This window comes from Coloeus monedula (assembly GCF_965178545.1).
Source record: "Coloeus monedula genome assembly, chromosome: 3".
In the NCBI taxonomy this organism is placed as follows: Eukaryota; Metazoa; Chordata; class Aves; order Passeriformes; family Corvidae; genus Coloeus; species Coloeus monedula.
In genome coordinates, this window is record NC_138783.1 from 79,828,731 (window position 1) to 79,856,660 (window position 27,930).

The 27,930-nt window shown below is 38.9% G+C and overlaps 2 protein-coding genes across 2 annotated transcripts in view; one reads left to right on the forward strand and one right to left on the reverse strand.

The window, feature by feature from the left end:
* The window catches only part of UBAC2 (UBA domain containing 2), an 89,770-nt gene that overhangs the window by 26,112 nt on the left and 35,728 nt on the right, over positions 1-27,930 (forward strand). The window lies entirely within an intron of this gene.
* On the reverse strand, positions 16,211-24,905 carry GPR183 (G protein-coupled receptor 183; the record flags this gene model as incomplete). The annotated part of the gene is made up of 2 exons (XM_082278215.1): positions 16,211-17,315; positions 24,865-24,905. 2 exons carry the CDS (start codon positions 24,903-24,905, stop codon positions 16,211-16,213), a joined length of 1,146 nt encoding a protein of 381 aa, XP_082134341.1.

Consider the following 27,930-nt stretch of genomic DNA (forward strand, 5'->3'; position numbering starts at 1 on the left):
TCCATTCCAGTGATGTTCTATGTATCTCTTCCCTCTCCCTGAATTGGTAGGGCAGTTAATTATTTGATTGCAGTGGAGGAAGAAGGAAGAAAAATGGATGAATAATTCTTCAGAGCAGTTGGAGACATTGTTAGTGTGCAGAGAGACTCTGCCTGTTGTAGCCTTTTGCAAAATAGAGTGGTGGTATGATTGCTCTCTTAGGACAGACAAGGAGGGTAATGAAGTAACTTCACAAAGGAGGTCTTACAGTGACTGATGCTTTAAAGAAACCCCTCTTGATTTATCAAAGTAATGAATAGAAGTTGATTCAGTAAGTTCAGTGGTATAGTCTAAGAAGGCACAGTTGTATGACTGAGACTTTAAAAAACAAATGTGCATGAAACAGAAGGCAGTGTGTACAGTTAGTAAAAAAAGTAATGCAGTTGTTTTGCTAGAGAATTAAGATATTAAAATGTCTCTTTTTCAGAGTTAAATGACCTTGAAGACTTGCTGTATAAGTAACAAGACCTTTTAAAATTTCCTCTTTGCTTTTATTTTATGCTTACTGAATACTCTCCTTTTGTTTAGTCATCACTTTTCTTCAAATACCTTGGTCTGTAGCTGAGAAAAAGGGTTATATGGTGGTCTTAATGGGGAAGTATGTTTTGCAAAGAAATCACTTCTGTGCTGTAGCTTTTCTATTTTGTTTCTGTTTTATCATGAACAAGCTAAAGGGTTTCCTGCCAGTAATTTGTGCCTTACTATACTTACTCATTGGAAAAGTTGAACTACAGCCTTGAATCACAAGGAGGTCTGAATGACCAAAAGGCCCCAAAATGGTGGGAAGCACTTTAATGTTCATATATTGTAAAATAAGCCAAACTGTGTGAATAAGATAAACATTAAAACCTCCCTTTACTAGTCTTCAGCCTTTGAAGATATGTTATGATGTCTGTTACAATATCTTCTTCATAATGTGGTTAGAAGAAATTTGATTTTTTTACCAAGAATACAAAAGTAGTTAAAAAAATGGCTCAGCCAAAAAATAATACAATTTTTACCAATAATATTTACTGTGGAAGAAGACTGAGGAGTAGTCAATAACTCAACTTTCCTACAGAATTATGCTTGAAATCTTGAACAGGGGATATATGAGTCACCTTCTGTATTTAGCTCCAACTTTTTGTCTCTACCATGAAAATAGGTCATAATAAATGAGGTAAAAATAGCTTGGGTGCTTTGCCATGCAGGTCAACGTTAATTGCCATCCTTTGGCTCCACTCTGCGCGAGCATTATGCTAAATACAGATCCTGATAAGATCATTTTAATGCTTGTATCAGCAGGGAGCTGGGAGTGAAGACCCTCTTCAGCCCATCACATATTGAGGTGTGTTCTTGGATTACTGAGGTGTGGAGTGGGTGATGTGGGCCATTTGTGGGATCAGTAGGGTAGAGAGAAGCAGGGTTTCTGTGCTGGAATGTTGGAGCCCATAGTGCAGTGGAGGATCAGATGTCAGGAGCTGGTAGGAAAGGCTGCAGCTCTCATTCATGTGTGGTGCCCACATCTCCCTCCTTAGCACAGGCAGCTGTCATGTAGCCAGACTTGTCCATGCAAAGGGTTCTGGGAGACTGATGCTACCCAGTGTGCCTCTCTGGACTTCCTTTACTCTGGAAACATTAAACAGGTGAAGTTATGGGAGCCATAAGTTCAGGTAGGATCTGCATGCTTTGAAAATATTTCTCAGGTGGAGTAAGAATGGCTGTGAAACTAATAATGTTGAAAAGCAAGTCAATGAAATCATAACACTTGAAATTTAGGTGTGTAACATGCCGAGGTCTTGGATTATTATTAATCAAATGTGTTTTCTCTAAGGCAAGAAGTTTGCAGAATTAAAAAAAAAAAAAAAATATTAGATCCAGAGTTAAAAGCTAATCTCCATTGCAAGTTGGACCATTCCCAGTATAAGGTTCCACTTTTGAGGTTATATGTGTCTGAAGGGCCTCTTGAAGTAGGTGCTTATCTTAAATGAAGTTGCCCACTCTTCTTGATTCAGTAGAGTGCCTCACAAATGGCAGCTTTCTAGAGTAAGTGTCAAGATCCTTAAGATCTGCTAGACAGTTCTCTTTAGATTCAGAAAGATTATAAAAGGCTTGGCTGCCCCCATAGAGTTTGTTTCCAGTCTATTCCTGTCCAGGCTTGGAGGGCAGGCACTTCACTCAGCTGAGTGTGTACCCTCATGTCCCTCTGTGAGTACCTTCAGTGAGCCCCGTGGCAGTGTGTCCATATGGGATGCTTTGCTCACTGCTTGCCTTGCACATGGGCACAGTTTGAGAGAGTGTACAGTAGTGGTAAAACCAGTGCCCATAGGATTATAGCCTATTGTCATCATTACCAGGTATGTAGTCACAGATTTCTATGGCCTAAATCAGGAACCTCCTCTGACATCTTTTGATGGACAGAGACCTTGGGTCTTTAGTTTCCCTATCTTTTATCAGCTAGGCAGCAGCTTCAGGCTAAGTGGTCCTTTTGTCCATGCAGATTCAGCTTAGTCAAAGTTGACAGTACCATGGTGTATTACACAGACGTTGTAGTGGTTTGGTCCAAAATACTCATCTGCTGTGAGATAAGAATTAGGAGAAATGCAAAGCAGGCACCAAACTTGAAAGAATATAAAGAAGTTTATTAACAGACCTAAAAGAAGGGAGAAAAATAATTATACCACCTTCAGAACTCTCCTCCTCCCCCCACCTTCCTCCCTTCTCCCACTGACAATGTAAAAAGACAACCCTTAAGATGTTCAGTCTGTTCACCACTTCCATAATAACCTTGTTTAGTCCATTTAGAAAGAGAAGTCTCCTCTTGCTCATGCTATGAAAACATTATCACAATGAGACAGCAGCCCACTTCCAAATATTGTTCAGTCCATTTAGGAAGAGGAGTCTCTCTGCCTGCGTGTGAGTCCCTTCCCCTGACTTGCAGCTTTTCCCGCAACTGCTTTCGAGGGTCCACTCTTGAAGTTTTTTGGGGTACAATTTTAAGGTTGAGCCATTCAGAAACAAAAACAGAGGCCCTTCTCCTTCCCTGGGAGCAAAGGGTCCTCCTCATCTTTATCTCTAGGACTATCTCTGGGAGCATCTCTAGGGACTGAGGTTTTCTCCTTTCCCGTTTGGAGCAAAAGTCCTCATCGCTTCCATCTCTCCCTGTCCAAACTTCTCATGCAATTACAGCTGCGTCAGCATCTGCCTATCTCAGTGCAGGTGCTTTTGCTTATGAGTTGGACACTCCACCCCCCATATCTTCATGAAATTACAACGGGATACTCTGATATATCATAGCTTCACAACAGAATTTCAGCTTTAAGCATCTCCTCTCTCTCTTCCCTCAGGTTTTCAGCTCTTCACAGCAGTAAAAGGGTTAATCTCACCTCGGCCTTGCAGCTTTGCAGCTGGAATGTTGAATTTTTCTTATTGCAGTGGAGAGGGGGGAGAGCCGAGCCGCTCCGGCTGCCCACGGCAAGGCAGTGGGGGGGGTTCCACGGCTGGAACAGGTCCATGGCTCCAGGATGGCCGTGGCCCAGCCCAGCCTGGCCCAAGCAGGGCCTGGCCGGGCCCGCTGGCCCCCACACGGGGCCTGCAGCCACCTGTGCCAGCGCCGGAAACGAGAGAGAGCTTGGAGGGGGAGTTTGCCTATTCTTAAATGTGGATCACAGAGGTGGTCACAACTTTAAGTGGCTTAGAGAATTGTCCATATTCAAACTGGCCAGCTGATAGGCTCTATCAGTTCCCAGAGGAAACTGTAAGCACCCCTTAGCAAGGACATCCCTTCCGGGACTATGCTTGCTAACCTATGACAGATGTGGAGGGTGGCACATCACCCTCCTGCTTTGGTTAGGAATGTCGATCATTTGGTGGAACTGACTTTATGTATTGTACAAATTATTGAGTGGGATTTTGAGTGCTTGAGTCGGATGAGTCATGAGCAGGAAATCTGAGATGGTTTCTCAGAGCTATTTTAAAAATGTTTTCCCCTGTTCTGGAACCAGTCAGACATGTGGACACCTTTTCCAGTTTTCTGACAATACAGAGAGATTGGTCAGGATGTAGATGAGTTAGTTGTGACGACAGCATTCCATCTGAGAAGGAGCTTTTGTTCAAGACTATCTCAGCTAACAGTGCAGTCACACCACATCTACTTCTTTGCTTTTGTCGTTTCTTTCTGGCCTGGGGATAGCTTTTGGGCTTGGTAAAGCATGTCCACTGAACCCTTAAGTGAGAAACAGTCAGTAAGAAGCACTTACTCCCTTGCAGTTCTTAAATGAGCTGATTTCCTGTTTCTATGAGACAAAATACCTTTCTCATTTTTAAAACTTTTGTTCAGTTTTTACATTTTTACTTGTGTGTCTTGTACACTTAAGAAAATAAAATCAGTTCCATGAAGGGATACTCAGCAGTAATCTCTGTGCTATTCTGTGGAGAGCTTTTCTGTCTCATCACCAGGGGTTTTAGCAAGGGCTTGATGGGAGGTGGTTTTGTTTGTTTTGCCTTCCTTTAGTGATCCTTTTCTGTAGTGGGATGTTCATTTGATGCAGTCTTTCCTCATACTACAGCTCTTTGAGCCTGTGGTCACCAGCTGTTCTCACCTTTTAATAGTGTTTGGGTCACTGTGTGCTCTGCCACAAGTTTGAAAGAGGATTGAAGCCTGTGTAGCTGAAACAGTAGAACATCCTGTGCTTTTTCTCTTTTCTTTTTAAGATTCTCGTCAGAATTCATCCGACATTCCCCTATCACTTGTCAGAAAATCAACCTGCTGGTGTTTCATTTAAACCCTTCTGTTTTTAGAACTGGGGCATTTCTTTACCTCCTGGACATCAAGCACTTTTTTCTTTTTATGTTTCTAAAGGTTGTTCAGGAGTGTTTCTTGCTGCTTCAGTGCAGTGGCTGTCTCCGTACAGACTGTCATAGTGAACAGCAGACTGTGAGACAACAAGGGAGCTCGGGGCAAACATGAAGCAGGAGCCCCACAATGGAATCACTACGTTCCTTCTTCAAGTAACTTTTTTCTGGGCTGTGGTGATGAGAAGTGAGTGTTTGCAATAATCCCAGTGAATGTTCCTGCAAATACTCATTCAAAGGAAAAAAAGGATTTCTTACTTTTAACTGGAGACAGGGGTGTACTATCTATATGCATATCTCCATCTTCAAATCTACTTCTGAACTCCTTCTGTGTGTCAGAAGTTTGAGATAAGCAAATGGAAAAGATAGGATGTGTTTCACTCCTTCCACAATATGTTCAACCAACAAGGGGAGTAGACAGTCAGGAGTCCACCTTTCTGGCATTAAGCTAAAATGTCTTTGCTCTTAAGTGCTTAAGTAATGCACTTCCAGACTGTGACTGATTTATTCCATCAAAAAAAAAATATCTTGTGCCAAATATGTATAGCAGGGACTCATTTAGAGTAATTTCTGCTTAATATAGGAGTGATTGTGAGAAGAGATGAAAAAGCTACGTGACAGGTTCAGAAAATGAGACCAAACGTATTTAGACTCTTGAGGGAAATAGGAAGATCTTAATATGTGGAGCAGAAGAGACAGAGCAATGGTAGACAAAAAATACCCATATCAAATGCAAAATGACACTTGATCGGTGTAAGGGAGTGTGAGGCACCTGAACTGAGGAGGGCTCTGACTCGCATTCAACTGATGGAAAGAGTGGTACTTGTTGAAACCATAAACATGGCTCCCAACGACGTTCTCCACTCCTCTGCCAGTGCCTTGCACAGGAGGCAGCAAGAACAAGCACATGTGGCTTTGTTTCACCTGCTGAAGGTGCAGTTTTGTAGCAGGGCTGAGCTGGTTGAAGTGTAGGCTGCTGTTTACAGAGTAACCAATTGGTTCCTGCCTGTACTTTCCTATCTAGCACTTGCAGCAAAAGTCATCTGACTTCTTACAGGCAGTGGTTATCAGGAGATAAAATAATGTTTAAAAATAAAACATATATACATTTATGTTTTTTCAGGGATCATTTCCCTGAAATTTTTAAATTTTTGAAGCTGCTCACTTCTGGAGTGGATGCACACCAACATCAGAGCAAGGAAAGTGATGGAAACATGTAGCTGGAAGGCAGAACAGGACTTTCTCTTTCCCTTGCTCTGTACCGAAAGATTCACAGTTGATTACATCAGCCTGGCTGCTGGTGCCTGAGATTAAGGTGTGCATTGCTGTGCAGTCAGTAACCCCTGACATGAGGATGAGGGTAGATGGGGCAGAAGACCATATCCTCTGACCTGGGGTTCTCTGTGGTGTATCACAAGCCCTGATTTTAGTAATTGTAAGAGGAGTTATTATCATCCAAAAGGTCTGCCCTATACAAAGTTGTACCATTCAAGATATCAGATATGATAACAAATGGATAATCAGGTGTTTTTAAAGTAGTGTCAAGATTTGCTGATGATTTTGAGAGTGTTCTTGAAATGTGGCAATGCTCCATTTTCACATTAGTTAGGATACTTTCCTCTTCCTTGCAGTTGGGATTTGAAGTCTATCTGTTATTGCACCTCTCAGATAGGCACACTCATGTTCAGTAACGGTATTTAGAGGATGAAAGCAGTAGGAGGTAATTTGGCAAAAAGTCAAAAAATGTTACCAGTGATTGAATGTGTCTGGAAGCAAGATGGTACATCTTTGAAGGGCTTCTCTGAAATGAGCTGTGCTTTTAAAATTCGGAGTACTGAGTGGCATTTGTAATTGCAGGCAGTCACCACTCTCACACTTACCATTTAGCTGCTTTTGTTAAGCGGAAAGTACCAGGCATGGTTAGAGATCTGTGAACTAAGTGTATCCTGATTGGAAACTGGTCTGCCCTGCTGCAGTAGTCAGTACTCTGTAAGCAGCTTATGGAGGTAAACATTACATGTGTCTCTGCCAACCTGACTAAATAATGCCAGCTGTCTTAAATCTTTCTGAAGATAAATGAGCTGTAATTGGATTTCTGCACTGGATAATTTTAAACTAGGGCTGTTAGAAGCAGTAGTTGTTATGAAGAAACTCCACAATAGGCATATTATGATGAGATGTTGCATTCTCTGAGTGATTTAGGATTTGCCTGTTAAAATCAAGGTATCAGATTAGAGAGAAACATGCTTTGGGTGAGGCAGCTTGCATTTCTTCTTGATATGTGTGAGCAAACAGAAATGGTAATGAAGTTTGGGTTGAGTTGGCCAGAGGGGGGAAGTGGTGCTACTGAGAGTTGCACAATGTCCCAACATTGTGAACTTATTAAAAAGAATTTTGAAATAAGGGGAAAGATAAATTGCTATCTTTTGTATATCAACAAAACTTTTAAAAATAAAAGCAGACATTGTTTTTTCTGCAATAATATACTTAAAAGAAAAACTTGACATTTTAGTCAGAAATTGTTTCTCCATACAGACAGCATTGTAAGAGGGAGGTGGATAGATATTAAGAGTGGAAAACATTAATTTGAATAGAATTTTAGCCACTCTTCTGGCAATCTTTGCTTATTGAAAAGTATTAAAAGCTTAAAACTGAAACCAAGTGGGGAGAGCAAACTGTGATGTTGCCCACAGTATTTCATTTATTTGATGTTGTTATCAAAGACAAGAAAGTGGGGTTTTTTGGGAAGCACACGTAAGAGTTCTCAAATACTAAAATCTAAATTTTTTAATTTAGGGAGCTTTTTGTTTCACCAGTTTGTTTTGAACAAATAAAACACAAGTTTAGTTAGCTTCTGAGGTGTTTGTGAATTTTTTGACACCAATATTTAAGAATTTATATGTGAAGCACAGGAATTGCTAAAAATTTTAGCCATTCTTTCCCAGGTTCATGTAGCATTAATTGGTGGTTTCATTTTTGTGCTATTTTTGCCATCCTTACACCATAAAAGGTGGAAGTTTTTTCAAAATCATATTATAATTCTTTGTTTTCTTACAACTACTGTTTGATTACAGTTTTTCTCAGAGGGAGCACTGCTTGCTTCTCTCTCACAGATTTTAGGATAGCTCACTGTTTGGTTTTCCATGACTACTAATTTGCTTGTGTTTTTATTCCTTTTTTATTCTCCACAAAGCCTTATCATTAGTTTTTCTCATTTTGCTCACAACAAAAATTCATTTATTTAAGTTTTTTAACTGAGTTGCTTTGGTCTTTTTGATTTGATAGAACACTTCTTGGAGAAAAAGAATTATAACTCATCCCTTATCCCGCTGGTATTCACAGTTGGAAAAGTGATAAATAAAATACCAAGGAGGTATTTTGCACCAAGGAGAGGACTGGATCCCAGTAAGAAAGGCACAAACACTTGCAAGGCAGATAACTGTTCATTAATAACCTAGAAAAGCTGATAGCAAGTTATGAAATCCTACATCTTTTCCGATGCTGGGAACAATGAGATGTTACAGCACTGATTGGACCTTGGGTCAGGAGCAGCACATGGTGCAGATCCCATCTGTGGTGAGGTTCACCAGCTCTGACATCACTGGTATTCCTCCAGGGTCTTCTCACAGTACAGATTGATCAGTCACTGACAGAACCCAGCAGGGAGTGAGGACATAGCTTTCAAGACCCCCTTGAGCAATATACCCTCATTTCATTAATAAAGCTGCAGTCACAGAACTGTTGCATGTAATAATTCTTATGAAAGAGACGTTACATTATGTACATATACTTAATTTTAAGTGTGCATTGACTACACATTGGGTAATTATGTATTGATTGTGCATATAGTGATTAATTATACTATTGATTAGGTGCATCTTGATTAAATAGCAGTCATGTAGTATGCATGATACAGAGGCCTGCACCCCAACGAATAGTTATGTGGGTCACTGCCTCTTCACAAAAAAATCATCCACTGCTGTCTGCTACAATAGATAAGTCATTATTGATAAGGTTATTCCTGCAGCTGCAGGCATTTTGGTTCAAAGTACTGCTGATTTGATGATTTCCTATCAATTAAAGAAGTACTTCTGTTCTAAGCAAAGGTCACTTAACTAAAATAAAATTTTATTTATAGTTCTTAGGTACTCTGCAATTCTTGGTGTGTCAGGCTGGTACACCCTGATGTTCTTCCCAGGCCGCTGCCATCGTCATCCTGTGTAGGGAGGAATCCTGCTGTGAGCAGTTGTGTTGTATCATCAGATGAAATGGAGTATAAGTCATGGTTCTTACTTGCTTAGACCTGTTTTTGAGATGTTTACAAAGTTGAGTAACACTGCAAAAAGAGAGTAGCAAAATCTTTTTGTACTCATGGGTCTGTGGCCAGTGAGGCATACTCGTTTCCTGTTTTTGTTTGAGACTAGAAAGTGGCACTTCATGAAACACCATTAAAATCAGATTTCTGAGAAATTTTTTTTTTTTCGTTGTGATGGCCTTATCTGGACCATATGAAAATGAAACTTCATCTGTAGTTAAAATATGTTATGGTACTACCTCTTTATTGATCTATGTTCCAAAAACCTTTTTTGTGGGCATTTTAAAATTACAAATCTGATAATTAATCATTTCATTTCAGCAGGAATTTGGAAGTTGCAGCACAAGAAGCGCTGCAAGGGAATTGTGATGGCAGTGGTGCTTAAGTGCTTGAATAGAGATGCTGACCTGTACAGTAAGTGCCCCCCCACAACCAGCAGCCACACTATTAGGAAGGCAGGCCTGTAGCCAGAGGAATTAATTTTTCCAAGTTCAGCTTTCTCATGCGGTAGAGGAAACGTAGAGAGACCTTTTGTGGAGGCGGTAAAACCAGTTCAGACATGAGGAGGCATTTCCCTGACCCTGGGCTCTCCATCTGCAGGGGTCCTCAGCTGGTTGCTCTCAGCCATGAGCTTGGCCTCTAGGTTTGCCAGGTGTGGGCAGCTCCCTGTGCTCTTGGGTATGGCCAAGGGCCTGGGATGTGGGTGCTAGCTGAATAGCTGAAGTGGTGCAGGAGAACAGCAAGGAAGAGCAGAGGTGGCTTAACCTGGAGTTATGAGCTGTTCATCTTGCAGTCACCCCTGGTGTTTGTGGTCATTTGTTTTGGTGTTGGCATCTAAATATGTTAATTTTAGAACTTCTGTTCTAGCTTGTGGATTAAAAGGAGTTAAAGTGCAAAACCCCTTTGCTTAATGAAATTAATACAATGTAATCTATTATGTCCGTAATTGCAGATGACTTGATTATCCTGGTAGCTACTCCTTGCACATTTAAAATAGTTGGTTTGCCCCCATCTTGAGTGAATGAAGAAGTAAGGTTCTGGTGGGTGTTCGGGCTGTTTTGAATAGCTGGCATTGAGAGTACACTGTATTTGTTTTTTAAAAGACAAAAAAAGAATTGACCCAGAGTTGTCTTTATAGTCTGATAACTTGTGAGGAGTCTTCAGTTGTCCCTTTTTGTCAAAAATGCCTCACACATGCAGCTGGCCAGGCAGCTTCATCTCTCCCTGTCCCACTGGGGACAGTGATCTGTCGTTGTTACTTCTAGACTGAATTGCTGTAACTTTCCATACTTTGGAGTTGTGATACTAAGATACCAAGTTCTTAGCCCCTTAGTATCAGTAGCTGCCAATTAAACTCTATCTGACTGCTCTTCAGGCTGGTGAGTTGAGAATAGTCAGTCTTCAGCATCTCTATATTTAAAGCAGGCTGCCTTGGAGTTAAACTAACCACAACTTCCCTCGAAAGTTACATGCCACAGGAAGGATGAAACTGCTAAGCTTAGCTGATTAGAGGGAGGAACATAGCTCTCCTTTTGCATGGTATAAGACAATGTATACTTTTCTGGAGGGGATAGGATAACCACAGTGTTGCTGCCTTCCAACAGGTGCAAAACCTGCTTTTTTTAGTTTAGCCCTTTGCACAACATCTGTCACAACTGAGGGAAACAAAAGAGGAAGAGGAGAAATTCATACTTTTGCAGTGACGAAAAATGAATGCAGTTTTGTGGAAAGAAATCTATGCCATGTCTTGACCTTTCTTTTATTTTAGGAGGATGCTAATGACAGCATTTTGTTACGGGCATAAGTAGAGGACAAGATTAGAAGATTTTAGTTATGTAATTTGCTAGTTTTACTGCAGGGCCATTGAGTTTCATGTTGCTTTATTGTCTAACTTGGACCAATTTGCTAGTCATAAAATAACGCAGGTTGAGAGGAGCCACTGGGGATTATGTTGCCCAGCCCTGGAAGTGTCAGTTTCTTAAGAGCTGTGTTAAATCAAGTTTGGAGTATCTCTAAGGACAGATATTTCAAAGGCTTTTTGTGCAACCTTTCCTAATGTCTGACTAACCTCATGATGAAAAAATGCTTCTTAATGTTTAAATGTCCCTTGATGCAACTTGAGCCTGTTACTGGGTGTTGCTGTCTTTTCTGTATCCCTTCCCATTAGGCTGTTGCAGATGGCAATAACATCTCTCAGTCTTCCCTTTCCAGGCTGAACCATCTCGGTTCCCTCAGCCTCTGCTCCTGTAACATCTGCTGCTAGCCCCTTCCACATTTTTGGTGGTGGTCTGCTGGGCTTGTTCCAGTATGCCAAGTATCTTTCCTGTACTGGGAAACCCAAAACTCAGTACAGAATTCCAGGCATGATTTCACAACTACTGAATGGAGGGGAAAGATTACTTATTTTTGAACACAGTCCCATACATGTTTGGCTATGAGGTCACACTATTAACTCCTCTTTACTTGTCCACCAGGAGCCCAGACTGTTTTCCAATCTGCTTTCTAACCAGGTCATGCCCAGCCTGCACTATTGTGTGGGGTTATTTTAGCTCGGATGCAGGCTTCTGCATTTGGCTTGCTGAACTTCATGAGGTTCATGTGAGTCCGTTTTTCCAATCTGTTGAGGTCCAGTTCTTCCTTATTTAGTGCATTGGAGCAAGGTTATCCAAATTGGTCAGTCATGCGGCAGGATCCTAGCTTAGAGAACTGTTATGCTGACGTGGTAGGAAAAGTAGATCTTGTGTGTATAGAGATACTCTGTTCTCTTCTGTCACACAGCTCAAACACAGCTGGATTCCCATTCTTTACTTACACTTGCCTTCTTTCCTTCCTTTGGAGTTTGAATGAAGTGGTGAACAGCTTTTATCTGACTGTTCACAGGAGAAGAGACAAGATGACTTGAAGGAAGGGGATTTGATGCAGGTCTCTAAAATCACAAGTAATGTGGGCAGGGTAAATAGGCAGTCACTGTGTTCACTCATTTCTGGTACAAGAAGCAAGGGACTTCAGATGAAACTAACAGGTGTCACAAATGAACAAGAATGGCTCCAGACACCATGGGTAGTTATTCTGTGCAACTTCTTGCTGCAAAACGCAGCAGTCACAGACATTTTATTTGAGTTCAAAAAGGGACCAGACAGGCTGATGGAAGAAAACATTGATTGAGGGCTGTCATGTGCAAAGATGAGACATCTGCCTCAGGAAGTCTGAAGTTAAACATTGCAGGAAGCCAAGGGAGTATTCTGAGGGGAGAAAAAAATTGAGGAAATATATCTTAGCATTTACTACACAAGCAGTAATTCCCGTTTTTTTTCAGAGAAGGGTTGCAGCTTGGCAAAATTTTTTGTATTTATTTTGTACCAGCTCTTAGTCTGCAGGCTGCAGGTTAGCCAATACTGTATTAGGAAATATTGCACTCAGATGAATTTGTTGTTCTTCAAGTAATTCGTTGTGTCTGTTGACACACTAGCTCTATATTGAGCCAGTGGGATACTGCTGAATACAAACCTTAGTTTATCTTCAGTTGTTCCCCTGCTCTGTGCCACAGATGTGGTGATAGAAGATAACAGGGTATGTCACTGCTTTTCAGTTCCTCCAGAACTGGTCATATAAGGCAAAGCGTTTCTTCTCTTTCTCTTCAGCTGTAGGCTGTTTATTTTTCCTATGTTGGAGATTGTCTCATCATTTTATTTGAGTCTCTTCATTCCTTGCTTACCTAAAAGCTTGCAAGTTCCAGGAATATTTATTTAAAAGAACTCAAAACCTTCCTTTTTTCTTATACTAATGAGTTTTCCAGTTTAAGAGGAGTCACTAACCACTTTCAAGAACTGTGTTATTTGTGGTAGCATGTTTACAACTTCTGACAGTTGCTGTCACTGTGTTTTGCTAGATGACCATGCTGCTTACAGGTTCCTCATCTACGTAACTGTCAGAGCTGCAGACCAAACAGTCAGACAGCAATGCCCTGGGGAATATCTGTCCTCATCTGCTGAGACTGCAAACCACAGGAGACTGCCTTCTTTATCTCCACAGTATCAGTTAGTCTTCAATACCTTTGAGTCCAAGGCAGCTGAGGGTACTTGCAGTATTACTCTTTAGTTTTGTGTTCTTGGTGAAAGAAAAGATGAAGGTACTAAATGCTCTTCTGTTCAAGTGTGTGTGTTTTGGGATTTTTCACATGGTGCACCTTTACTTCATCATGTGTTTGACAGTAAATGTCTATCCAACTTTCTTTTCTGGACTTGGACAGAGACAGCCAAAATGCACCATTTGGCTACCACCATAATTTTTGCTTCCTAAATGCTCTGTCACATTCCTAACCAGATAAGATTCGAGAGAGATGTCAGCAGTGGACATGCAGTGTTAGTATTAGGGCTAGGACTCCTTGTCCTGTGCCATCCCCATAGCACAGCTGGTACAAGGAACAAGGCAGATGCTCTCTAAATGTTTTACTTCAGTGCAGTGTCCCAAGGCAAGAGAATCTCCCACTGCTACTTCTGGCAGATGACAGAAAAGAATCTCCTCATTGACACAAGCGTGCTCGAGCTGCAAGTGCATCCTGACAAGAAGTGAGGAGGAGCAGTGGCATCAGCTGCCACAGATATGAATTGTCATTGTCCATCTATGTTTGTGCTTGTAGGACTTTTGTCAGGAAACTGAGCTTGTCTTAGCTTTTAAAGGTTTTTATTTTATTGGTTACTTCAGCATTTGAGAAACTTTTAAATAAGGAGAAAAGAGTAGCTTTTCTCAAACCCATATCTAACTGGACTCACGCTAGAGCAGTATTTTGATGTAAAGTTAGCTGTTTGGGAATGCTGATGTGATTTAGAAACAAAATCTAATATTGAAAATAACAGAATTGCTAATGTAAGAAAATGGGGATGGAGAAAGATTTTCAATAGAAATCTTCACTTTGTTTCCACTTAGAAAAGTGTAGTTACCTGCAGTATGTGGTGTTTTAATACATATTTAAGTTATATTTTACGGACAAATATTAAAAAAGACTTCTTGTCTTTAAGATTTTATAATCACAATTAGATGAAATGAATACTAAAAACCCCAAAAAGCCTAGACATTATTAGACTAAAATAAGCTTGTACTGGTGTGATGTTAATAATACATATATTTTGTTTCTACAACTTCTAGGTATTCATTTGTGGTCTGTCTGTGATTTTATCCTGTTACCATTTGCTTACTCCAATAGGAACACATTCTTAAATAATAATTTTAAATAGTTTATTAAAAAAGCTGACAAGAACAGAACTGCTAGAACATGCAGAATTAAGCAGAACTTCTGATAAAAATTATTCTTCTTACGCTCCTTTTCTGAAGCTGCATAGTGTCTTTTAGAGTTAGAAAAGAGAGAATTAGAATTTTAGAATTAGAACCTCAATTTTGGCAGTCTAAGTGGTATGAAATATAGGGGGTTTTGTGGTTTCTTTGCCATAAAAAAAAAATTGTTAATTTAATGTTTCCGTACTGCTCTTCAGATATGACTCTTCCGTGTTTGCAGGTAGGCAGAGGTCAACATGTGAGGAAGGAAGGCATTGAAAAGATGACAAATGTAATATGTCTGACTTCCAGTACCACCTCAATGTCAGAGAGATACAGCTGCAATAAATAACATTTATTCTGACATCTGGCACAGTTTTTACTAATGATTATCAGGCACTCTTTAATTTTCCATCACAACCTCCTGGTTGAGTTACCAAGTTGTGTTGGCTAGTGAAGGCATATTAATAAGATAGAACACTAAAGAAAAGATAGTGGGGCCAGAAATGAAGTAGGGAAGGAAACTGAAACGTGACGGAAGGGCACATCAGCAGGAACCCAGGGCTTACATCCTGGATTCTCAGCTGGTATGGAGCTGATTCCAGCAGGATGTGTTTAAGTCATTTGATGTATTTCCTGAGCCAATTTCAGCATGCCTAAAGGGATCCTAGATACGCTGTATGAAGGCATGATGGGAAAACTTGTTCTTTCCCAGCCAATTCTGCTGTTCTCATTTATTGATCTCTCAGGTAAACAGTGCATAAAGAGAGGTAGCCGTCTCACACTATCAGAATTAATCCATTAATTTACTTTTTAGTGGTCTCAACTATGAACATTTATTCAGGTTTCTAAAACGTTTGTCCTGTGTCCATGTCTGACTTCAGCAGAAGTTCTTCAGAACACTGTATCACCGTTCTTTTAACTGAAATGGTGCAGTTTTCATATTACAGTCTCTTGCTTCCATTTGTGTTTATAAATAATCTATATACAATAGGAGTAGAGAGAGACTTTTTACAATACACACTAGAAAGGAAAGTTTTCCTTTAGGAAAAGGAGTAAAGCAAGTAAATACACCTTGTGAAGATGAGTGATTTAACATACAGGAGATGTTCAGTGTTGGGAAGAACCAAACAGTTCGTTTGCTTTTCATGTGTTATATTTGACAATGTTTTCTATGTGACTTGTCCAATAAGGCATTTGTGCTCCAAATATTGTAAAATGCAGTTTCACCTCCAAAGGTCTGTAAACTAAGTACTTGTCATAGTCAAATGAGCACAGAAGTTGTCCATTTTATCTCAAAATTTGATTTCCTTTGTTTGTGTGACTGGACCAACAAAGCCATTGCTGTAATTGGTAATTGGAGCTCAGCTAGAGGTCTTGAAATTTTCAGATGTTCTGGTTGTAGTTGGTCTGAATTGTAAGCTCTATTTGTGTTCAATCCAAAGTGTGAATTGATTCTGCTTGAGTTAATAACATCCAGGCATATGTAAGTGCAGCATGGAATCTGAACATTCACAATGGTGCATATTTGCTGGAAAAAATAAGAGATCGGTTGAAAGGATACAGCAAGAAGATTATAATGCTGAGTTTTCCAGCTGTCCTGTGATAATTCTTTTTCAGTCCATCACTCCTTGATTCCCTGACATCCTGAGAAACTGAATTCTACTTAAGCTGCTGTACGGGGAGCTCTAAGAGTTTTTGCTATGGACCCTGGATTTTTTAGTCTCTGTCCACCGTGGTATACTACAGACTTTATTTTTCAGGTAGCTTTCCATTGGAAGATTTAGCAAGTACCGTCATTTGCGTTTCTCCCACGTCACGTGAGCTTTCTTCGTGATGTGACCTGGCAGCGCTTGAAAGTGATACACTCACTTGTCGTCTCAGTATTTTCAGTACAGTTCTCTTGTATCCTTTGCATGCAAAGAAATAGATGAAAGGATCTAGGCAGCAGTTAAAATTCATCAGAAATACAGTATAATGGAGTGACTTCTGGAAAATTTTCTTTTCAGTGCACAAGGGTTCTTGCTGAAGTTTCTTAATCATGTGTTGTATGATTGCAACATGATAAGGGGTAAAGCAGATGATGAACACTATAATTACAAATATGATTGTATTGATAGCTTTTTTATTAATCCCTGATTTTTCAGTCAGTGGATTTTCCTTGGCTGTTTGAAAAAGTTTGCAGCTGATTTGAGAGTAGCAGAATAGTATAATCCCCAGGGGAATAAGATACCCTATTAAACAGGCAGCAAGAAGTATAAATGGCAGATGTTCTATTTTCTCAAAGTTTGGATATTCCATACATGTAGTCCTTTCTTCTTCTTCCTGTGACATGGATTGTATAAGTAGCGGGAAAGTTTGACTGAATACAAGAAACCAGACAAAGACACACATGCCCTTGGCATATTTAATCCTTCTGATCTTGTATCGGAAGGGGTGAACAACAGCAAAGAACCTGTCAATGCTCAAGCATGTCATGAAGTTCACACCGGCGTAGGTGTTGATGTAGAACAAGAGCGCGGTTATTCGACACAGCGCTTCTCCAAAGGGCCAGTGAAATCCCAGGGCGTAGTAGGCTATCCTGGTTGGCAAGGCAATGCAGAACAGCAGATCGGAGAAGACGAGATTTGTTGAATAGAGGGTAGTGGAGTTGATCTTCTTTCTGTTCTTAAAAATGACAGTGAGGGCAATGGTGTTTCCAAGCACCCCAAGAATCAAGATGGAGCCATAGAAGACCGACAGTAATATCCGTGCTGTGTCTTTGTGCTCATATAAATCGCAGGTGGAAATGTTGGCCTCAGATGCTGTGAAAGGGTCCATTTCTGCAACCACTGTTGTTGCAGGAAGCTCAGTAGACCTAACATGAAGGAAAAAAAAACAACAAAAGGGAAATTTTGTAATTAATGTAGATAAACTGCTTCTACATAATGATGGACAGCCTCTGTTGCAAAATAAGACTAAAAAACTGAAATGAAACTTCATTGCTGTGAAATACTTGTCAAGACTCTGTCTGTAAACAAACAAATGCCTCCTTTTGGCTTTTCTGTTTTGATCCCAATTTCTTCTCTAATAAAGAAAATCAGCAATGTAGTAAACCAGGGATGTAATATATTTGAAAAGTGAAGTCTATAGACGTTCAGGAGGTGGGAGACTGTTTAAAGCAATCTGAAGGGGAAAAAGAGTGAAGAAACCCCATGATAAACGATCACATGAAGTCCCCAAGGATCAGACAAGCAGACAAATGTTTTAAATGTGTTTCAGTTAATTTTAATGGAATTTTTGTTTCTAACAATTCACATTGTGATTCTTTAACTTGTTTAGAGGAACTTTTTTTTCCTGCATTCTTATCACATTGACATTATAACAGAATCATAGATTCACTTAGGTTGGAAAAGACCTTTAAGATCATAGATTCCAACCATAATAACTCAACTTGTTTAATTCTAGTTTTAAGAATTGGCTTTTGGAAGCTAATTCAAATATTGTTACATACATAAATTCTTAAGACTACTGCTTTAATCACTCTTTAGTGACAGTGCTAAAGAAAGATAATGCAGGTGAACTTTTACACTTTGTAATTTAGTAGATTTTAGAAATTGTTTCATCTGTACAGTCATAAGTAGCATAGAAGAGTTGCAATGTGGCAGTGATTTGGGGGACTTGAAATAACCCCATCCTGTTGATACTGCTCTCAGTGCAAACATTTCTTAGGTCTGCTGTTCCCTGACAGTTGTATAATGTAGGCATAAATCTCAGAAAGGATGGGGCATCTCATGTTACTCCTCGAGCAGCTGTTCTACAAAAGGGTGCCTCTTAGAGGCACCATTTATGAATTTAAACATCAGTCAAAATGAGATTGATTCTGCTTTAACACAGAATACTACCTGAAGATGATGCTGTTGCAAGTGGAAATTTAAGTCTGTTTTGTACCTTTAAATAACATGTCTATGTTATTTCTGAGGATGTCTCTTTCAACACACAATATTTACAAGCAACTGTAGCCTGTTGTACTTCAAAAAATTCTTTCTGGGAAATACCTCTGTTTTAAGGCATTTAAACCACGCATTTTAGAAAGCATTCATTATCCTTTTATTAACTTGTGAAAGCATTAAAAGGTTAGTACTTTCTTCCATGATTTGAGGAGATTGTCCTCTTATTTCAGGGTGTTCACAATTAGTGGTTCTCTGTAAACAGTAAACCTGCAGATAGTGGAAGACAGGTGAGTGATGTCTGACTGATAGATGTACAATGTTCTGATTCATAGAGATTTGTGAAGTAAGTACTGTCCGTCAAGAGGTGGGAATACTGCATTCAGGGTTGTATGTCAAATCCAAAGTGGGAGTTCTGTGCCTTGAATAAAGGAACTAATCTGGTAAATAACAACTCCAGCTGTAGCACAGATTTAAGAATGTCAGTAATTTTATGTTAGTTAATTCTGCATTGTTCACGCTGTCTTCATGTTAGCGTGTTTGGTGACTGATTAATGCAGTACTTATTACCCTGAGGATAGTTCTGATATGATTTTCTCCCGTCTTTTCCCTTGTAGAAGTGTTCAGGATGGCTTTTGCTTTACCTAAGTGTAACAGGCTTCTTTTTGCCTAAAATGGTGTGGGTTTGTGTAGGCACCTGTATATGAGTCAGCGAGGTATTTTGTTTTGTTTCTCATATTTAAATGCTTCTGATTCTTGTTCACTTTCCCAGCAGCACATCTATCTTCTATGAATCTCTTTCTCAAAGTCTAGGTAAAACCATTTTGTCAACATATTTGGGAAAGGATAATCTAAGATTTATGATAAACAGTTCAATTGCCATAACTAGCTACAGCATATTAAGTGCATAATTTTATTTTTGCTTTAAAGTTGTAATAGTTTTGGTTCAAAAATAATGCACCTAATTGGCACATCCATTCATATGTCTTTCTATAAACGTTTGTAAAATGTAGAATATCTATTATACAAACATATTGAACTGTAGTTTAGGAAAAAAACTGTAAATTCAGTAAAAAATATATTTTTGTACATCAGGAGTAGAATTTCATAAATTGCATGTTACCTAATTTTGTGCTATGAAGTTGGATCTTTAATGTAATAATCTAGAACTTGTTGCTCAAAATAGGATGTTCGTCCTCACATACTGTGGCTATGTTGAGGAGTCCTAGCTGAGATAGTGTTTGTGTCTGTCCATGGTGCTAGCTTGGATATACACTGAAACATGGCAGGACAAACTGGCCACAAATGGATGAGGAGAAAGAGGGAGGAGCGCAGCTCATGGATCTTCCAGGGCACTGTGCACATCAGCTAAGCTGTGCTCCTTGGCAGGCTCTTTTGCCTGCTGTGGGAGTCAGCTCTGGGGGCAGAAAATGTTCTTTTTGATCCTCTGTTATACCCAAAATATTTTGACTCTTAATGTAGGGAACACATTTTACAATGCTCTAGATGAGTATTAGTGTTTTCTCCATCTGTAGGTATGTATGGGCATTTTTGAGAGTCACCAAGGTGTTTAGGTGCTATATTACCTGAATATATTTATTTAAAAAACAAGAGAGACAGAGAGAGAGAGAGAGATTTTATCTGGTTTGTGGTCCAAACAGATGATAAAGTTGATACCATCCACTATAATGTGCATCACCTGAGCTGTGGTAACTTCTTTGTACAATTGTTGTTGGATGAACTTGATTCACCTCAGCAGGTATTTCACATTTTCTTGGCAATTTTGTAGAGGGCATAATTTAAAAAATATTTTCTTCCTGAAAGGTGTCTAGACTATTAAGTAAGATGAGATATTTTTTTTTAAATCCTATTCCTTGTGTCAGGTTGCTGTTTATTTCTTGTCAGCAATCCTGAGTAATCCACTTATTATACATACAGCACATGTCATCCTGCACAGAATGTATCTAAAAAAAGAACATTTTGAATACTTTTTGTGAGTTTTGTATTATTGGAGAAAAAATGGAGAATGTTACATTCTTACTGCTGCAAACCTCAGACTAGCTGGACATGACTCTGTTTTAATAAGCTGTGTGCCTGAATAACCTATGAGAATATGGCCATTTACTGTCCCAAATCCAGATGCACCTATTAAGTTACCCTCCAGAATCACTACTAAAACTTTTGCTCTTCTAGATTGTTGGATTAAATACCCTTCCAGTGGCTTTCCAGGTTTATTCATGATATTACTTTTAAGTATATACTTGGAAGAAAGATAATATTAATTTCCCTTAACAGTTAAATAATTTTAGAAAGCAGTACCAGAGGTTTTTGGCTTAGAGTCACATGCAAAATTTTAAGGTATAAAGTACTGAAAATTCCTGTCTGTATATCTGTATTGTAAAGAAGGTTGTTCAGGTTTTTACATTTTCTGAGTCTATAAACACTCAGTGACACAGACCGCTTACTCACTTAATGTAATCTTCTGTATAGTCCAGGTTATTATATTATTTTAGTTATTGTGTATGGATTCCAGTAACTTTTCATTTAAAGTATATTTTCTAAGATGCTGTTTATCTTGATTTAGAGAACTGAAGAGAAAGCAAATTAACCATTTGTACTCTAGTCTTTGGTCAGTCAACCTCCCTGTTAAAAAGTGTGTGTCTCTTACTTAAATGTCCCTAAAATTAATTTACAGTTGCTGTTTTTATTGAGTCTCCTTACCTGTACACAATCTCATGGTTCGGGCAATTCAAGGTAAGCTTCTCAAATATTTCACCACAAGGGTGAAATAATCCTGTGATGTCTGTTCTAACCCCAGCTGTGTCCCACACAGGACTTGGGTTTCCAGATGGCTCTTGGCATTAGTGTGCCTGGAGGCATTCTCACCACTACATCCCTGCTTTTTCTGCTCAGTTGATTATGTATGCAAGATAGAGTTGTGTAGCATTGCACTGGGAGTTTGTGACGTTAGTTCACTGTGATCCAGGAGTATTTCTCTGATTCAGTGTGTCAGAGGATAACTTCAGTATAAGGGCATGGCCATTGCTGTCTGCTTCGACCTGGGAGAAGTTTACCATTAATTTTACTGCTAAATACTATGCCCAGGCTTGCAACCAGTGCAGATTCTTCTTTGTTGTTCTTTCACTTGCCATTTTCAAGTCTTAGCACTATGTTTGCTTTCTGACTGCCAAATTTCTTTAGCCAATTGCCTTACGAGATTTGTTAGCTAGGCAGCTGCTAGTCTATTCTCTGTGCTTCTTGGTGTTTCACAGCAATAGCATCCACCTGGGGAAAAAATTCACAGCACAATGGCAAGCTGTTTACAAAATCGAGCATGTCTGAAATCTGTGCAGGTGCCTTTCTAAACCAATATTATAATCTCATCAAAGAAGAAAAATAAATGGTGTAGGAGATTCATGTTGTGTGAAAACATTTGACTGGCATTAGTAATTTGTTTTATGTTTCTACATTTGTTTTGTGTTTAATCCCCACAACAAAAGGTGTTTGATGAACAGGATGGTGACTCCAGTCTGGAAGTACTATGTAATCCAAAGCTTCATAGACATGTTCATGTATGATGAGGTTTGTATGTACTATCATAATATTGCACACATTTAACTGTTATGAAGCATAGACTTAAGCTGTGAGCCAGCAATTGCAGTGTTGCACCTTAGACTATGTGGGCTGGGATTGTGTGCAAGCAATGGTATAAAGCTCTCTCTGTATACCAAATGAAATTTCTTCTTGTTCGCATCTCTTGCTTTTTGGCAGAACAGGGAACATGTAGAAGGGTTTTACTGTGTATTGTAATCTAAAATGTGATTTTTCTGTGTGTCTTCATCATTTTCATTCTTTGGAGTTGAATCCCTGGTCCATTTATCCCTGGTCCAGTAGCTAATTTAAGAGGGATACTAAGTAAATTCTTGAAAAGGCACAGCAGTTCATTAGAAAGATCTCTCCTGGCTCTCTATACATAGTATGGTTTAGTCACTATGAGATGGGCAATATTTCCTTAACAAAACATAATTGAGGATAATGTTGTTTATCTATGCATAAAGAGTATAAATTATTTTAAAGGAATGGTCAGGAAGGAGACTTCTCTTCCCCGCAAGCTTCACTGATCTTACAGTCCTGCATATCTATAATCTGTGTAGGTCTTACATTGTTTTAAAACAGTGGAAGATGGGAAATATGCAGTGCTGTGTTTATGTAGGTTTAATTTTTTCTTTAATCGCAATTTTTTTTTTTTCTTCTGTTGACCAGTCATATTTACTCTTTGGATTTCTATTGTACCATGTGGGTCATCTTTATTATAGAGTGTTTCCTCTGAGGAAAAGGCTTTATTCAATTAAGTTATGTGTATTAAAAAGTGTGCGTGCTATGTTGCATAGAACGCTTTGTTAGTACAGAAAAGAACATATACCTAGGGTACATAGTATCTATGTTTATGGACTGGCAGCTGGGGACTGCACGTGGTGTAATCAAAGCTGAGGCGAGAGACAGACATGTCCTAAAGCTTCCTCTTTCTTTCTAACACTTTAGCACTCATATGCATTTACTGCTTTAGGTTAATTTTTTTTCAAAAGCTGTTGAGTTTTGTGTTCTAAAGGCCGGTGAGTCAGCCTAATGACTGAGTGACCTGAGTCCTCAGGTCACAACCCACAGCTAATTTTGATGAGGGAGTTTCCAGGCTAGTGCTTTTATCCCTCTTTGGTGTAGACCCAAATTTGTTGGCATAGTAAACCCAAATTTGTAACACACACATCAGAGAATCCCAAGTATGTATTTAATTCATTAAATTGTCTTAACAATGACTGTAAAGAATTACAATATTCTTTAAGCGCTTAACAGAATATGCAAATTTACAACACTGTGGGATCTTTATGGTCCTGCTTTTGTCTATAACTATAGATTTAGCATGACAGTTGTTGTATTACAGTTATGTTTGGTACTAAAAAATAATAAAAACTACAGTAAGTGAGATCAAAATAAAAGAAGTTGAGCTGAAATGCTGTATATCTAGTTAAAGAAAAAGTGGAAGTCATTTGAAGTGTACGCCTCGGTCTTATCTGTTGGATCTCTCTTTACAAGGGTGATCTGTTCTACAAAAAGTATGAGAACTATCTAACATAAATAATCTCTGCCAAAAACACATACTAACATGAAGAGCTGTGCTGATGCTAGATGATTAACTTCCCTTCCGTTTATACTTACTTAACTATACTAAATGTAAAAAGGAGAGAGCCTAAAACTAGAGTAAATAAGCAAAATAAAAGTGTGAGCCACTGACAATTACATTCTTGCAAACAGAAGAAAAAAGTGGTCAAATGAGAATTTGTATTTTAATACTAGAAAACATGCACACCTTTTAGAGTTTGGAGTTTTTTTCTGAGTTATATGAGACCCGTACAGGTATAGTCTTTCATTTTAGGGATTACAGCTTCAGATTTCAGTTTCTATATTAAGTTTATTATTCTTTATACCTGCTTCTGAGTCTTTTGACCAGAAAGGAATGAGATTTGAGCTCTTAATGTCTAATTGCCAGGTAAATTTTCAATCCTCTTGTCTTTTCAGGAGCAGCCATGAAAATGTTAGACAAACCTCTTGTATTCTGTGCTCAAAGGCATGTACTCTGTCTTATTTTTTAAGATAAATGATAGTTGAGTTATTGTCTGCTGAACAATCTGTCCTGTTTTGCCAGTATAATAGGAAAAATTGGTCCTTTTACATTGGGAAGGTGTATAAAAATCGTACCACTTGTAATATTTCTTCAGCTTTGTGGCACAAAGATCAGTAATAAGGAGAAAGGTGTTTGGTCATTGCAATTCAGAAGAAGAATGCATTCTAAAAACCTTGAAAAAAATGTGTACTAGAAGTTAAAAGAGGAATCAGCTCATAAAACTTTGAATTCTTAAAATGCTCTGTTGCAATATTTAGAAATGAGAAGAGTGACAGAGGAGTTTTCAAGCTGATAATAAAGGCTGTTTTCATAGACAAGGAGCACACGTGATAAGAGCAAGCTATGCCTTCACAACCACAGTATGGATTTGTTTTAAGGCTCTCTCCTACTATTATTCTGTGAGATTCAGTGACTTGAGAGCTTCAGTGCTTCCCTTACTACTTCTACAGTAGCTATTTCTGCATTAGTATAGTTTAAATTAGTGTTGCTTAAAAATTGTCTAAGGTAAGGCACCATGAAATGTTTCCCTGTGATTGTCAGAAGGCTGTATTATAAGAAAGGACTTGAAATAACTTGTTGATTCTGTGGCTCAACTGATCCTTTAAATGGAAACTAACTAACAGCATATTAATATGGGAATATAAAATATCAGAGAATTTCTTCCATGGGCCTTTCGTATACAAAGATAATTTATAAAATATCCAGTATAATGCAAAAAAGGAAATATTTCCGGAATTGTTTGCTGTTACTCAGTGACAAAGGAAAAATGTAAAAAGTTAGTTCTTTTCTGTACTTACATCTCTGTAGGTTCTTGGATCCTCTGAGCAGTTAAGGGCATTAACAGGATGGCTTGACTGCGAAGATTTAGCCTTGCACATTGTTCTCAAGAGTGATTACGTGAGTCTTTTGTGGGAGGGGTAGGGTTTTTTCAAGTGCTTAGAAAAAACCAACCCTGTTTGTATGCCGGTCTTGATTTGCTGCCTACTGTTTTATGGGATGTGAAAGCATCTATTTTTGATCCTTTTACAATTAGTCTGTTCAAAGAGAGTAATTAGAAACAGCACTTGCACCTCCCCCCTGAAGTTACGCATTACTGACTTTCGCAGAAGGGACTTTACCCAGAGGTTTACTTGACGAATTGTTGACCAACTAAAATCCCTCTCATATGTGAAAAACTTTGTTTATATGCCATCTGCATTTAAGAATAACTTAATTTACAGCAAAGGGCTGTGTGATCAGTGCATGCTGTAAAACTTCTTCTTACCAATGAGATCTGATGCAGCACAAGGAAACCTCAAAACTGAGACATACCAAGATGTGGTGTTAAAGCAGATGTCTCAAACGCCCGTGGACATTCCCAGCATGGTTTTAGTATCATAATGATGAGGATTTACAGAAAGGCCTTTCAAAAATGTATGAGGGAGTTGAAGAACTCTGGGAGTTTGAGAGATTAATAAGAATGTCTGCCTTTGTAAGCAGTGATAATAATAATAATAGTAATAATAATGAAAAGTAAAAGGTAAATACATGAAAGATAAAAAACTTCTAAAACACAAATCTGATTCCCCTAAAATAATATTGATAAGAATGAGTGGCTAGGGAGTAGGAAAGGGATGGGATGTCTAGCTGTGAGTTAAGCCATTTGTACCTGAAATAACCTTGTTTCTGGGTGAAGAACTTTGATGTAAGAGTTAAATTGTGTGTTTGTGAGGAGGGTTTTGGAGATCAGAGATAGATGGAAAATCCTTTCGTTTGCTGTTAGAGACTGTGGTTGAGAGTTACTTGGGATTTTCCCCAAGAACTGATAATGATCATTCATGACTGCAAAGGACTATTTATCTTTAAAATGACCTCATTTGGTGGCCTGATTTTAAAGAAGGCACGATAAGGCTATTTTTGGCGGGTCCAACCCATGCAGAATGTAGGATGCCTCTTTGGAAATGCTAGGGCTGTGTTCACAGCACAGGTGTTGGCTGACATTGTAGTGGTGAAGGTGTGTAAAGATAGGATCTCTACTAACATGCCCATCTCATCAGAAAGCCTAAAGTGAATGCAGATCTAATGACAAAGTTAAACTTTACTAAATGTACTTCGTGTGATAGGAAATGTTTTTGCTACAGCAGAACATAGAACCTTGTGAGCTACTTTTGTACCTACTTGGAGCACTTGGTTGACACTGTACACTGATTTTCGTGGTGTTGAACTCCCAGTGTACACATGGCTTGATGCCTCGTAGATGCCAGAGAGCTGAAGGGCTCTATCGAGGGCTTTCAGCTCCTCAGTCTTAATGGAGCATTCATCTTCTAACACCACATACGCAAAGTGTTTGGGAGAACTTACCGCTCTTATTCTAGATTTTTTTCTTACTTGTTTCTGAATAATTTTTTAATTATTCAGCTTCATCAGAGAGTAAAAGCTCTTTAAATGAAGTAATGAGAATTAAGGACTGTTTAAAGGGAAATTGCACAGGGAACTTGCTTCATATGTATGCAAAGTAATACCACAGTGTGGTTCCCTGTCAAGCACCTAACATATGCTGTAGAAATGGGAAATTTTGAGATACGCAGACATGTCTTTGCTCAAGGGCTGACATTAGTACCCCAGCTTCTTATTAAAGGAAATGTTTGTTTCAGAATTGTGTTACCATTATAAAATAATGCCAGTATGTTTCCTGCTCAGATCTGATAAAATATTGCCTTCCTTTGCTTAAGATACAGTACTAGATTGCACCCTTTGAGTCACACGGATGTATTAGCTACCAATCCAGCCTAGCATGATGTAATGCTAATTGCTTGAGCTAAATGGTACAGGTTGCATTCTTTTGCCAGCTGTTTATCCTTGTAGCTGCTTGCTTTCTGTTCTGATAAAGCTGCTCTTGGTCCAATATCTGTTTGACTGTTACGGGATTTGAACATTTAAATTAAATAATGTGATATACGTTTGTGTTTACCATATATGTGCAGACACTTCATGTTTTGCTTTTGGCAGGCAAGGCAAGTATCATGGAACCCAGCAGTTTACGAAACATATTGTTGGATAGTCTTGGCATTAAAAACTAAAGCTTACTTTAGGATAGGTGTCTGACTTCTGCCTTCATGAGGGGATTGTAAAGTGTTGGTTAGATGATTAGTCTCAAATTTTGATGAACTCCAAGTTGCAGTGATTCTGCAGAGATATTCAAGGACAAGAGGAACCTTTCTTTTCACCTCCAGATGCACAACTTCAAGTTTTGTCTTGGGTTTTTACTTTTTCTCTGCCTTCTTGCTGCTTTCCTGTGAAACATTGGCATTAGTGAGTATTGAGTAACAAAGCCAAATGCTTTTGCGGCTGTTGAGAGACTTCAGGCAGTGGGGTGCCCTGCTCATGTGTAGTGAAAGGATTGGGTGCAATAGGTGGGTCCTTTGAGTCCAGGGTTCCAGCAGGGAGAGGAACACATCTATCAGGGTGGTCACATTCCACAGAGTTGCTTAATTGTCAGGAATGTTATTGTGCATATTTAGCATGTTCAGAATAAAGGCTGGCACCTTAAGTTTAATATGGCAGTGTTTGGACAGACTGTAGGAGTGCAGGTCACTGAAGTGATTTAGTAGCTTGAGTTCCAAGTGCACTGTTTACATGCTTGTATTATCTGCAGCTGTTTTATAAGTGATATTTTTAGTCCCCCGAAAAATACGTTGTTGTGAATTTGTCAGTTTAATGGCTTTTTGAAGAACTTGAATGAAGAAAAACACAGCACCGCAGTTACTAAGTGTAGTGAGTCATTCTGAATAAAATAGCATGTTATTTCTGCAAACTTAATCCCACAAAACTTCCATTGACAACAGCAAGTATTTTTGCAGAAGCTACATTTATTTAGCTTTCTA